The following is a 13,757-nucleotide window of genomic DNA, read 5'->3' on the forward strand; positions in this document are numbered from 1 at the left end:
ATATTTTAAAAGGTGTGTGTGTTTGTGTGTAGTAAATGAGATAACTACTGTAGTAACATCAAAGTAAATAAAATGACTAATTTTCACATCCTGCCTGTTTAAGGGTTAAAAGTTCAGCAGTATAATCAGAAACTTGTACTTTGTATTTGTAAGTAATGTAAAAGTAAAAGTACTTATAATTAAATATCAAAAGTAAAAGTATTCATGGTGCAGACTGGCTTCTTTTAGAGAGTAATATATTATAGTATACTGGTTGTTTTTATCACTAACAAATACATATGTGGAGCCAATATTAGGAACTTTAGGTAGATTAATGGTAATATTACTGCATCATATTATATACATGTATCATATATATTTTATCGCAATAATAATACTCTTTATTTACAGTATATAGCATCTTTTAACACACTCATGCAGACGATTTACACAACAGTAAGAATAAAATATATAATTTTTTGTCAAATCTAAATCTGAAAAGTCATCATGATACAGGTTGATGGTCTAGCTGCTGGGCATTGCTGCCTGACGCACCTCCTCCGGTGCCTTTTATGCAGGTCTGCTCCTAAGAACACCTCTGAGGGCCTAAGCGGGTCATCAGCTGGGGACCACCAGTCATGGATGTTTCGCTCCTTTAACCCCAGTACATCTCCTGGTGGTGGAGCAATGGCAGGGGTCTCTCCCTGCCACCCCCTGCTGATGCCCTAGGTGTTGTTTGGCCCCCGACTCCTATGCTTCCTCCTCAGCCACAGCCAGAAGCTGCCTCTCTCCGCCTCCTCAGCCAGTTCTTTGACGGCTTTCCGATGTTCCTCTCCTATGCAGTAACTACAGAAGGGAGGAAGTAGTATTGAGATGTACTTAAGTAAAAGTAGCTATACTATCATATAAAAATACACATACAGTGTTTTAGTTGCTTAATTTACTTTAAGTATTTAAGTATTAAAAGTAAAAGTACATATTATGCTAAATGGACCCACTCAGTGTTGTAGTGTAAAAAGTATTCAAGCCTACTGGACTTTTTTTTTTGGCTTTATTGTTTTATAACATGGATTTAAAGTGGATTTAATGAGGCTTTTTTTTACACTACTCAACAGAAAAAGACTCTTTGATGTTGAGGTGAAGATAGATCTCAACAAAAGGATCTAAATTATTTATTAATATAAATACACCTTTCTCCATCAGCTGTGATAATACAAGTAGTGCAGTAAAAAAAGTACATTTCCCTCTGAAATGTTGTAGAGTCCAAGTATAAAGCAGAATATAATAGAAATATGGTACTCGAGTAAAGTACAAGTGCCTCATATTTGTATAGTACGGTACTTAGACACATATATATGGGCCATTTTCAGAGATGATTACATAATTACCTCCGGACTTTCACCTCACTTTATTTTTACACACCTGTTTGCACCTTCACCGCTGCTATATTCAGATTAATGTCTACAGTACACTATTCGCACAATCCTCTGATCTGTATTTAACTCCTATTTGTATTTATAAGTGACCCATATTCACAGTTGTCAATATGATGATGATGACATTGTGCCAAAAGTTGGTTGAGGTATTGATCTCTCATCAGACCCTGTGGTTTTGATTTTTTTTCAGGCTGCGGCGTCATAAATCTATCGAGGCCTCTGACAGGTGACATCATTCTGACCTTTAAACCGCCTCCAGCAACGAGCAGATCAACCCTTATATCTTCATTATATCTGCTCAGGTTAAAGCAGCTCTAATCAATACTTCTATCCAGTAAGATCACAACATGTAGTGTATGTGACGGTTGTGGTTTGTGGTGATTGTACAGTAAGGTATTTTTTGTTAGGGACATTTTTCATTGTGAATTTCTGCTTTTTAATCACGTGACATACTCGATACTTTCACATCATCGGGCCTCTAAAAAACCCTTAAAGAGGAAGCCTGAGAGATTAAAATGTATTTTTTGATTGAGTAGTCTCTAATTCACACGTAGACATGGCTGTGAGGTGCTGCTCTAATCATTTATATCTCATGACTATTGAGATTTCAGTTGAACTGGTGATACGAGGATAAGTGGTGAACCAAAGAGTGCAGAGTGATATCTCATGTTTACTGATCTGTCCAGATTGAAGCGTTTTATGTCTCAAACAGACCAGGAGAAGTTGATTCATGCTTTCATCTCAAGTAGACCTGACTACTGTAACGGTCTTCTGACTGGACTCCCACAAAAAAGCACTAAACAGCTTCAGCTCGAGTTTTAACCAGAACAAAGAGATCAGTTCTGCTACTGGTCTACAAATCACTGAATGGTTTAGGTCCAGAATACATGAATGACATGTTAGTAGAATATAAAGCCAGTAGAGCTCTGAGATCTACTGACTCAGGTCAGATAGTTGAGCCCAGAGTTCAAACTAAACATGGTGAAGCAGCTTTTACACAACTGGAACAAACTACCAGCAGAACTGTGAACATTTTTAAATCCAGGTTAAAAACACTTCTCTTCTCCTGTGCTTATGATTGAGCTCTTTTAGCCTCCCTTTTGTCCTCAAGTCAAGGAAGGAAGGGAAGGAAGGAAGGAAGAAACAAAAGGAGGGAGAGAGGAAAGGAAAGAAGGAAGGGAGGAAAGAAAGGAAGGAAGGACGCAGGAAAGAAGGAAGGTAGGAGGGAGGAAGGAAGGACAAAAGGACGGAAGGAAGGAAGGAAGAAAGAAGGAACAGAGGGGGAAGGAAGGAAGGAAGCAGGGAAGGAAGGAAGGAAGAAAAGGAGGGAGGAAAGGAAAGAATGAAGGAAGGAAGGAAGGAAGGAAGGAAGGAAGGAAGGAAGGAAGGAAGGAAGGAAGGAAGGAAGGCAGGAAGGAAGGAAGGAAGGAAGGAACAGTCAAAACAGACGGGGTCAATTTGACCCGGGAGGACGACAGGAAGGTTAAAGCACTTTACATTTTAATCTTTCATTTGCACTCTATGTCCTTTTAATGATTGTAAAGCTAATCATTATTTTATGCTGCAATCTCATATTTAATGCTCTATTCTAGCATTTTATTTCTCTCTTTCTATTTTTCTGTATTTTGTTTTTATTATTAGTGTGTTATGGTTTAATGTTTCTCAAATTACATGTTTTTCTGTTTTATATAAAGCACATTGAGTTGCCATTGTGTATGAAATGCGCTATATAAATAAAACTGCCTTGCCTTGCCTATATTGAGATTTCAGATGAACTGGTGATACGTGGATAAGTGGTGAACCAGAGAGTGCAGAGTCACGTTTACCGATCACACAGGAAAGCCTGAGCTAACCACTTGTTTTAAGCTTTTCCAAAACGTATGACTTTCTGGTGCAAGATTATTAGAGAATTAGTGATGATATTTGGGACAAGAATTATATTAAACTGGGACAAACTCCTTTTTTTGGAGCCGCTACACTCAACATCAACAAATGTTAAAACTGAACACCTATTTGGATACGTGAGCGTAGCGGCTAGTGAAGCAATCACAAGCCAGACAGCACATCTATAAATAGGTTGGTATGATATCATCTATGAAATGTCTCGTAATGGAAAGAATCATTTTCTCTGTGAGGCTTCAAAAGGCTTCAAACTCAATTTTGAGGCAATTTGGAAGAATTGGAAAATATATATGTCCCTAAAAATGGCCATCTCTTGTTTAAAATGTTCTTTTTATTCACCTATTATTATAATTAACGTCATTATTTAATTTCTATGTATTGTCTCATTGATTTTACTTTTTTTTATCACAGGGGTGTTAAAGTCATTTTAGTTCAGGGGCCACAAATGACCCAATTTAATTTCAAGTGGGCTAGAACAGTAAAACTATTACATAATAACCTATAATAATATACAATATATATCATGAATGTTATTATAATAAACCATTTAGGGATACCCTGGTAAGACATACTGATCAAATGTGTCCGAGCCCACCAAGGAAAAATCTGACTAGCAATGTGATTCAGATTTAAGGAACAATTATCTCAAGTTAGACGTCTAAGATGAGACGATAAGAAGCCACGACTGTGAATGTTAAGTGAAAATAAGTGAGAATGCTTGGTGGGCCGGTTCTGGGTGATTGTGAATAAAGATTTTTTGTTTTCAGTCATTAGTAGGAGATCAGCTCCATGCTCAACAGAGACCAGACGTTACAGACTTAAACTTGGCTTTCTGAACTATAGTTTTAGTCAAATGTTAGGCAAATACCTCATATTGAGATAGTGAGATGTTGTTATTGACTTAGTGAGGGTGGGGATCTGTTAAGCAATCATATTCATGAGTCTAATGTCAAACTGAGCTAAAGAGAGCTCAACTTGCCTCGGTCACATTACATCACACATCGAGCCCATTGTGTAACCCTTGTGCAATAAGAGTCCTGCCATAACTCATCCTCCTCTGTGCTCACACTGACTGGGAATTATGCTCTCTAGTCCTTTAACATCGTTTTTAACGTTTTAGTGTTAGTTAGAGTTATTAAGGGGGCTTGTCAGTATTCAACTTACACTTAAGTGGCAGCATTTCAGATGTCGATTAGTTGTTAACAGTTCCACCAAATAGTGATTTTTCCCTCTAAACTTTTCACAAGGTTTCATTTCAATATATGTTCAAATGATCCAAGAACTGAAAACACATTTGTGTTTCAGAAATTAGCTTTTTCTTCTTTTCTCTCCCATTAATCATCTCACCACCCCTCACATGTATCTGCTGACCCTTTGGAGGTTGGGGACTATTGGACTAAACTAGCTAACTGTATGTAAAGTAGTGTAAACTAGCTAACTGTATATAAAGTAGTGTAAACTAGCTAACTGTATATAAAGTAGTAAACTAGCTAACTGTATATAAAGTAGTGTAAACTAGCTAACTGTATATAAAGTAGTATAAACTAGCTCCACCTCCAGTAGCTATAACAGTAACATGCTGCTCTAACACTGATGCTTCACTATTAATAATCTAATGTCATATATAATAATATATCAGTCAGAGGGACCAAACTACTACTTTTACTGTAATACTGCATACTACATCACTCATAATACTGCAGTACTTTTACTGTAATACTTTAACTATATCACTCATAATACTTATGTACTTTCATTGTAATACTTTAACTACATCTAGCTCATAATACTTATGTACTTAATACTTTTACATTCCTGTATTGGTACTTTTACATAAGTAAAGTATCAGAATACTTCTTCCACAACTGTGTATCAATCAGGGGGAGAAATGAGTAGCTACTATTACTGCAATACTTTAACTACATCAAGCTGCTAATACTTTTTCATGCAGGTCTTTTTACTTGTAATGGAGTGTTTTTACATTCCTGTATTTGTACATTAAAAACAAATAAAGTATCTGAGTACTTCTTCCACAACTGTGTATCAGGCAAGGGGGGAAATAAGTATTACTAAAATAATTTAACTACATGTAGGTGACTCATGTACTTTTTACTTAATTTATATTTTTCTAATTAATAAAGAATCTGAATACTTTAACTACATTTTGGTGATAATATTAATGTACTTTTACTTTAGTAGGATTATTCTAATTAATAAAGAATCTGAATGCTTTTACTTTGGTGATGATGACGTTTACGTAGACGTCAGGCGTGCCTCTGACGTCATCACCTACGCCCTCTCGGCCGAGCGACAACATTAGTGTCCCGATCCGCTGGAGACACTTCACTGCTTCATCATCTGGTCACCTTTCATCGGGTTGGGTCGGCTCACAGGAGGGTTGTCGAACATGGTCTGCGGAGGATTCACCTGCTCCAAAAATGCTCTTTGTTCCCTCAACGTGGTTTACATGGTGAGTGCACAAAATGGACCATCCTCATCCTCATCATCATCATCATCATCATCTTCATGCTAACTCTCAGCTAGCCGCGTTAGCTCCGGCTGACACACAAACCACTCACTAGTTTCCTCCTTTTGTCTCTTATGTCTCTAGTTTTTCTTTACAGGGGATTCTCGGTATGTACGTAGTTAGGATATATGGATATTAAAAGAAGCTGACAAGTGAAGTAGTTGGGTAGAAATGTAGATGTAGCCTAGTTGTGTTAGCTTGTGTTAGCTATCGCCATTATGTGGAGCTGCTGTTAGCTAGGAGGCCACCTGACCTGAAAATGAGACACTGACCACAGGAAGGACACATATTATATACTTTACTGAGGTAAAAGTACCAATATAGTAATATAGAAATACTAAGTACGCATGTATTATTAGCTTGATGTAGATAAAGTATTATAATAGAAAGAACAGAAAGCTTTATTGTCATTATATTTAACATATAATGAGATTACATTATTATGTAGTAGTTAAAGTATCACAGTAAAAGTGCATAAGTATTATGAGCTTGATGTAGTATGCAGTATTACAGTAAAAGTAGTGGTTTGGTCTCTCTGACTAATATATTATTATATACAGTATGATAGTATGTATGACATCATTAGATTATTAATAGTGAAGCATCAGTGTTAGAGCAGCATGTTACTGTTGTAGCTGCTGGAGGTGGAGCTAGTTTACACTACTTTATATACAGTTAGTGAATATAGTGTTTTGTTATGTGTAATTTATTATTGTATTGAAGCAGCTGGCGCTGTTTTGTTCATATGTTGTTTGTTTACTGTAACTATGGAGGCATTGACAACTTTCCCTACGGGGGAGTATACTGTATCGTATCATAGCATACAGTACAGTACATTGGATCTTTGAACATTTATTGAAATGAAACTATGAGAGAAGTTTAGAGGGGAAAATCACTATTTGGTGGAGCTGTTAACAACTCATAGACATCTGAAATGTGAGCCTGACTACACACTGCTTTTTATAAGACGTCAAAAGACAAAAAGGTTGGAAACCACTGGTTTCATCTTTAACAATGTGTTGTATTTTAAGAGCTTGTTATATTATCCATTGTGTTAAATCTTCATCTGAAAAGTAACTAAAGCTGTCAGATAAATGTAGTGGAGTGGAAGTGTAAAGTAGCATCACATGTCATCTCAAAGTTCCTCAAAATTGTACTTAACTAACAGTCTTGTGTAAATATTTTTTTAGTCTCCACCGCTGAAATTGACACACTTCACGCGGCTGCCGTCTTTGTTCTCTGTCTGTTATCAGTTTTTTTTGTTCTCCAGGTTTGTCACAACAAAGATTTTTATCAGCTCATGTTTCTGTTGACATAAACTCACAGTGATCTGTTGATTACATGGAGATACCCAAAAAGGAAGAAACTTCTGAACTTCCTGCACTAATCACATTCAGTAAAACAGTCTCACAGTATATTATTGCCTTTACAAAATCTTAATACTGTTACAGACAGAGAATAAACTCAACCTAATGGTGAGTGTTAAAGCTGTAGTGTTTTGGTTTTGTTGCACTGGATTGTATCATCTTGTGTTTTTGTGAGTGAGAAGAACAAAATATTAGAAACACCTTTCTTCATAATGTCTAACACCAGCGGTAGGAGAAGTGTTCAGAGTAGAAATACTGCAGTTTAACAACACACCAGTACAAGTGGAAGTCCTGAATTAAACATGTTAAACAAGTAAAAGTGCAGAAATATAATCAACAATTTGTATTTGTAAGTATCAAAGTAAAAGTATCATGCATTATGGAGTCTTTTATGTGTCATTATATATTATATTATTGCCTGTTTTTATCACTAAAAATCAATTTTAGGTACTTAAGGTAGATTAATGGTAATAGTACTGCATCATATTATATAAGTGTACCATATATTTTTAATTATTATAATAATACACTTTATTTACAGTATGAAAACACCTTTTATCACCAATGCAGACAATATAAACAACAGAATACAATATATAACAGCAGGGGAAGAAGAATTCAGATGTTTCATTAAAGTAAAAGTAGCTATGCCACCATATAACATTACTGATACAGCGTTTTAGTTGCTAAATTTGCATTAAAAGTAAAAGTAAATATTATGCAAAATGGACTCATTCGGTGTTATATTTTAATAAATAAACAGTATCTGTAAAAAGTATTCGAGCCTACTGGACTTTTTCATGCTTCATTGTTTTATAACATGGATTTAAAGTTGATTTAATGAAGGTTATTCACACTATTCAACAGAAAAACACTCTTTGGTGTTGAGGTGAAAACAGATCTCTACAAAGGGATCTAAATAAATTATGAGTATAAATATTATCTATATTTATAATCTAGAGATGAAAAACAATCGGTAGCTTTAGCTGTGAATTATGCAGACTGGCTTCTGTTTAGTGTGTTTATATTAGTACATTATATTGTGTGTTGTTGTTTTAATGTTGTAGTTCATCGATATGAAGCCAATAAATGTAGTAAGAGTAGAAGTACAAAGTGGAAATACTAAAGTAAAGTACCTGCCAATGCGGAAGTAACTTAGAGCTGCTATATACAAATGTGTATTTAATAACTGAACTTGGTTAAATCAGTAAATCAGCAGCACTAAATACAACTTTAGAAAAGAATCAGTGTCAACATTAACCCTCCTGTTGTCCTCAGGTCAAGGAAGGAAGGACGGAAGTAAGGAGAGAAGGAAGGAAGGGAGGAAGGAAGGAAAGAAAGGAGTAAGGAAGGAAGGAAAGAAGTATAGAAGGAGGGAAAGAACGAAGGAAAAATTAAAGAAAGAAGAAGGAAGGATGGAAGTAAGGAGAGAAGGAAGGGAGGAAGGAAGGAAAGAAAGGAGTAAGGAAGGAAAGAAGTATAGAAGGAGGGAAGGAGGGAAAGAACGAAAATTAAAGAAAGAGGTAGGAAGGAAAGGAGTGAGGAGGGAGGGAGGAAGGAAGGAAAGGAGTAAGGAGGGAGGGAGGGAGGGAGGGAGGAAAGGAGTAAGGAGGGAGGAAGGGAGGAAGGAAGGAAGGAAAGGAGGGAGGGAGGAGGGAAGGAAAGAAGTATAGAAGGAGGGGAAGAACAAAGAAAAATCCCTAGAAACACTTTGAGGTGATGTTGTAATTGTTGCAGCACTGTTGCATTGCGTCATGTTGTTCAGGTGTTTCTGTGATTACTGTCTGCTGTTACAGAGATCAGGGTTGTCATGGTTACAGATTACTAGCTACTCTATTTAAAATGTAATAACTAATAATGTAACTATTTCAATTACTTAATCAAAGTAATGTAACTTATTACTTTTGATTACTAATTTTCTAACCAATGTTTTCAGCTGTTAGGGTAAATGTTCCCTCCTTCTGTCCTTCCTTCCTTCCTTCCTTCCTTCCTTCCTTCTGTTCTTCCTTCCTTCCTTCCTTCTGTCCTTCTTTCCTTCCTTCTTTCCTTCATTCATTCATTCTGTCCTTCCTTCATTCCTTCCTTCCTTCTGTCATCCCTTCCATCCTTCCTTCCTTCCTTCCTTCTATCATCCCTTCCTTCCTTCCCTCCTTCCTTCCGTCCTTCCTTCCTTCCTTCTGTCTTTCCTTCCTTCCTTCCTTCTGTCCTCCCTACCTTCCTTCCTTCCTTCCCTCCTTCCTTCCTTCCAGATCAGTTGTTAGGGTAAGTGTTTCCATTAAGCACCAAAATCTAAGTGCAGCTGTGTTGTCATGGATACTGGCATGATTTATAAGGGAGATCATTTCTTACATTTATCTCTCATTTGAACATGTATTCATTAGTTCATGTAGATATTGAAATATAAAATAAAGATATTTGATGGAAAAAAGCGCCAAAAAGTCTGGCATGAAGATTAATTGGTACTGTGACTCCATTTAAGCTCACGTCATGATTTATTGACCAAATATAAAAAACTTAAAAACAGCAATATATGTATTCAGTAACATGTTAAGTATCAAAAAATGAGGAAAAAACCCTCCTGAGCTAAATCTTAAAGCTCTGACTTCAGATCATAGTTTTCATCAGTTACTGTAACAGATTACAGTTACATTTATGTTGTAATTAAACTACATAACGCTGTTTGACTAATTACTACCCAACACCGTCACAGATGTTTTTCACAGTCGGTGGAGGCTGTGTTGTTGGTTAGGGTTAGGTGACCGTAACATTTTGGTTTATATTGTGCGGAGCTTAAAAAGGATTAAGCTATTAGTCGATCGAACAGCTGCAACGATTGGTTGATAACCTACAACTATTTCTGATGATCTACTGATTATTTTAGTCCTTTTTTTTAAAGCAGAAATGTCAAATGTTTTCTGGTTGCAGCTTCACATATTTTATGATTTTATATTTGAACCTTTTTTTAGTGTAATTCACGTCAGTACGCTGAATATCTTCACATTTTAAACTGTTAATCAGACAAAATAAGACATTTAAAGACATTTCAATCTTTCTCAAACGGGCATCTTTTGCTATTTTTCTGACATTTTACAACCAAAGTGATGAATCAAGAAACTATTTTTTATACTAACTTAATTCTTTATGTTGTATTCGAAGCCAAAATGCTGAATATTTAATGGCTCCAGCTTCTCCAGTGTGAGAATGTGCTGCCTTTTCTTGTCCTTTATTACTATAAAGTGAATTTGAAGATGTTATCTTGGACTGTGGGAAATCATAAAGGGCATTTTTATATTATTTTCTGGCTCGTTATAGACCAACGTGATGGAGATAGATTAATAATGACAGTAAATGTTAGATACAGCCCTGTTGTTCATCATACGTGTTGCATTGCAGTTAAGCTTAGTAATACAGTGTGAGCTTTTTAACGGCTATGTGGAGTTAAATTAAACAAGCGTGTGTCACATCTGCACACCTTGTAATTCTGCTGAAGACCGTAATGTGCTCACAGTTCACCTTACATAACTAGAAAATGTCAAGCGGTTGAGTCAGAGGTGATAACGCGTGTCACACCTGCTCTTACCTGCTGTCTCTTAACTCTCTAAATCTGTCATGTGTGAACTTTGTATAAAACAGAGCAGTAAAAGTGTCTCTGAGCCGCAGCGGGACGGTAAAAAAAAAAAAACCCTCCCCAGTCAGGAGCTAGTTGAGAGGGAACGCTGGAGACGCTGGAGACGCAACCCAGAGACCCAGCCAGTCAGAAAAGATTCGAACATGAACACATGTCACCAATCATGTTGTTGACGGCTGAGTCACTGCAGCTGTCACGAGGCTGAAGGAGCAGCGGCAGAAAACAGACACACCAATAATCCCTGTTTCCCTCTGCCAGCTCATCACTTAGTCCTTCTTCATATCAGTGCAGCCATTTTAATAATTATTATAGTAATAATGATAAATGTGTTTGTGTTTTATACAAGAAAACATTTTTATTCATTTAAAGTCGACTAATGTTTACTGTTGTTATTGACTAATCTACTTATGTTCTTTTATTTTTTTATTATTCATTTTTTTCTGGGGTTGTTTTTGCTTTTTATTTGAAAGTAGATGGCATAGAGGGAGAGAGAAGGGGGGGGGGGCGGGGGGAGACTCGGATCAGGGATTTATTATTCTGCCTATTAAACGTCAGAAAAATGTGAAGATAGTCCTTTAAAATTTCCAAAACTCGTCACATTGTCCAAACCGACAGTCCAAAACTCAAAAAAGGATCAATTTCCTGTCACATGAGACTAGTGAATGATTTTAGGTCGTGTTTAAATGATTAATCAATTATCCAAATAGTTTCCAATTAATTTTTCTTTGATTTGATGAATTGATTTAAACTTTCAGCTCTGGATTAATTATTCAAGCCATTTTTTTTTCAGCATAGAGGCAAATAAAGTCTTTTCATTCCCGCTCCTCATGTGTGACTTTGTTATAATATGATGATCGATGGTTGTTAACTGAATATCTTTTAACCCTTACATACTGTTCAGAGTGGAATCTGACCCACTTTTTTACATTTTAGAGCTGTGAAAACACCCTGTGACCCCAAATACACAAACATTTAGATAAAAAGCTTTTTGTGTGTGTGTGTGTGTGTGTGTGTGTGTGTGTGTGTGTATGTGCAGCTAATACACACATTTGTCTATGCACATTTCCAAATCCAAACTGTTTATATATAAATGTTCTCCTGGACCATATATAGTGATTGTGAATGTCTTTATTTCCATAGATAAATATATGAATCAAACATTTATTAATGTCTGATGGGTCAGAATATGTCAGCATGTGAGGGTTAATAAAGGGTTAATAAAGGGTTAATTAAGGTAAAAGACATTAAAGGTGCAACTAGACATTATTTTCATTATCAATTAATCAGTTCATTGTTTTCTCAGTTCAGTTTAATCAGCGTGTTCCTTCCTCTGTGTGTCTGTTGCTTCACCTTCATTATTTATTTAGCAAACACTCCGGCTCCGTAATTACAGAGCTCCACACACACACTGCGGAGTGTTTATACAGGATAATTGTTGTGTTTGTGATCATGTGACGCGCTCTGCCTCAGCTGACTCTGGTTAACTTCCCCCCTCTTCCTCCTCCTCCTCCTCCTCTTCCTCCTCTTCCTCTTCCTCCTCGTCTCTCTCGTCTCCCTTCAGCTGGTCGGGTTGCTGCTGATCGGAGTAGCAGCATGGGGGAAAGGGTTCGGCCTGGTGTCGAGCATCCACATCATCGGAGGGGTCATCGCGGTGGGCGTCTTCCTGCTGCTCATCGCCATCGTCGGGCTCATCGGAGCGATACATCACCACCAAGTCATGCTGTTCTTTGTATCCTTTCTTCTGACTTTTAAAGTGGCAGTGATTTTATTTTATTTTATTTATTTAAATGCAGATGTTGTTTCCTGTATGTGAATCAGATTTGACCCTTGACTTCTTTCTCCCAGTACATGGTCATTCTTTTTATCGTTTTCCTCTTCCAATTTGGAGTTTCCTGTTCCTGCTTGGCGATGAACCGCGGGCAGCAGGTGAGGAAAAAACTACAAAATAAAACTACTTCCTGTAAGATATTTATGTTTTTATTTGGTTGGTTCAATTATTTTTGTTGTCCTGATTGCTTTTTTTTTTCTCTCCAGGAGACACTTCTGAACTTAGCTTGGAAAAATTTGGAAAATGACACCAAGACAGACCTGGAGAGTCAGCTGAACTGCTGCGGGCTGCTCAACGTCACCGCCAACCGGCAACAGTTTGAACATGATTTGCAAAACTGCCCCGCTGTAAGTTTTAAATATCCCATTTTCAACGATACACTATATTCCTTTAACTCTTTTTGTGTATGTGTGTGTACTAAAATCCACATCCTTTAAGGTCTGTCCACTCCGAGAACAGTAACTCTAACTCGAGTGGATGACAACGACAACAATAATATAATATCTTTGGGATCAATTTAAGAGTCATTTGATGAACGATAAAAACACTGACAGCCAATTAAAATCCACTCTCTAAACCAGGGTGTCCAATTAGTGCTGGGCAGTATGACCAAAAATGTATATCACGGTATTTTTCAAAATAAAAGCGGTTTCGCGGTATATGATGATATGTGATATTTTCATGCAGAATCAGCTTCTACTGGTTGAGAGAGGAACTACTACTCTACTGCAGTAGATTGACTTAGGATGGACTATTTTACTGTCATGATGAGTGAATATTAGTAATATCAGAGTTGCCAACATTCCCGTTTTTCCCCTATTTTAGACTCATCTCCCGCGGTTCTTTTCTCCCGGGAATCTCCCGTAATTTACAGCCCCAACTTTGTTTGTTAATAATAATAAGAAGAGCACAATAACAAAGGTTTTATTTTGAAAGCTTAGACAGGAAGCCACCGCAGCTCCATTGTGTGATGAAATACACGGGTATGACGGTACATTAAAAATTCATATGATAACGAAAATATACATGAACCCCTTGGCGGGTCAGTTCTGGCCCACGTGCCTTATGTTTGACACCTCTGCCCTAAACC

The 13,757-nt window shown here is 36.9% G+C and overlaps 1 protein-coding gene across 1 annotated transcript in view; it reads left to right on the forward strand.

Annotated features, from left to right (window-relative positions):
• The first annotated feature begins 5,624 nt into the window (after window positions 1-5,624).
• tspan31 (tetraspanin 31) overlaps window positions 5,625-13,757 on the forward strand; it is a 13,834-nt gene continuing 5,701 nt past the window's right edge. The window contains exons 1-4 of the mRNA XM_053317289.1: window positions 5,625-5,787; window positions 12,401-12,568; window positions 12,685-12,765; window positions 12,874-13,014. Coding sequence (XP_053173264.1) covers window positions 5,725-5,787; window positions 12,401-12,568; window positions 12,685-12,765; window positions 12,874-13,014 — 453 coding nt within the window. The 5' untranslated portion in view covers window positions 5,625-5,724. The remainder of the gene's footprint in view (window positions 5,788-12,400; window positions 12,569-12,684; window positions 12,766-12,873; window positions 13,015-13,757) is intronic.

Source organism: Scomber japonicus, chromosome 4 (genome assembly GCF_027409825.1).
Source record: "Scomber japonicus isolate fScoJap1 chromosome 4, fScoJap1.pri, whole genome shotgun sequence".
In the NCBI taxonomy this organism is placed as follows: Eukaryota; Metazoa; Chordata; class Actinopteri; order Scombriformes; family Scombridae; genus Scomber; species Scomber japonicus.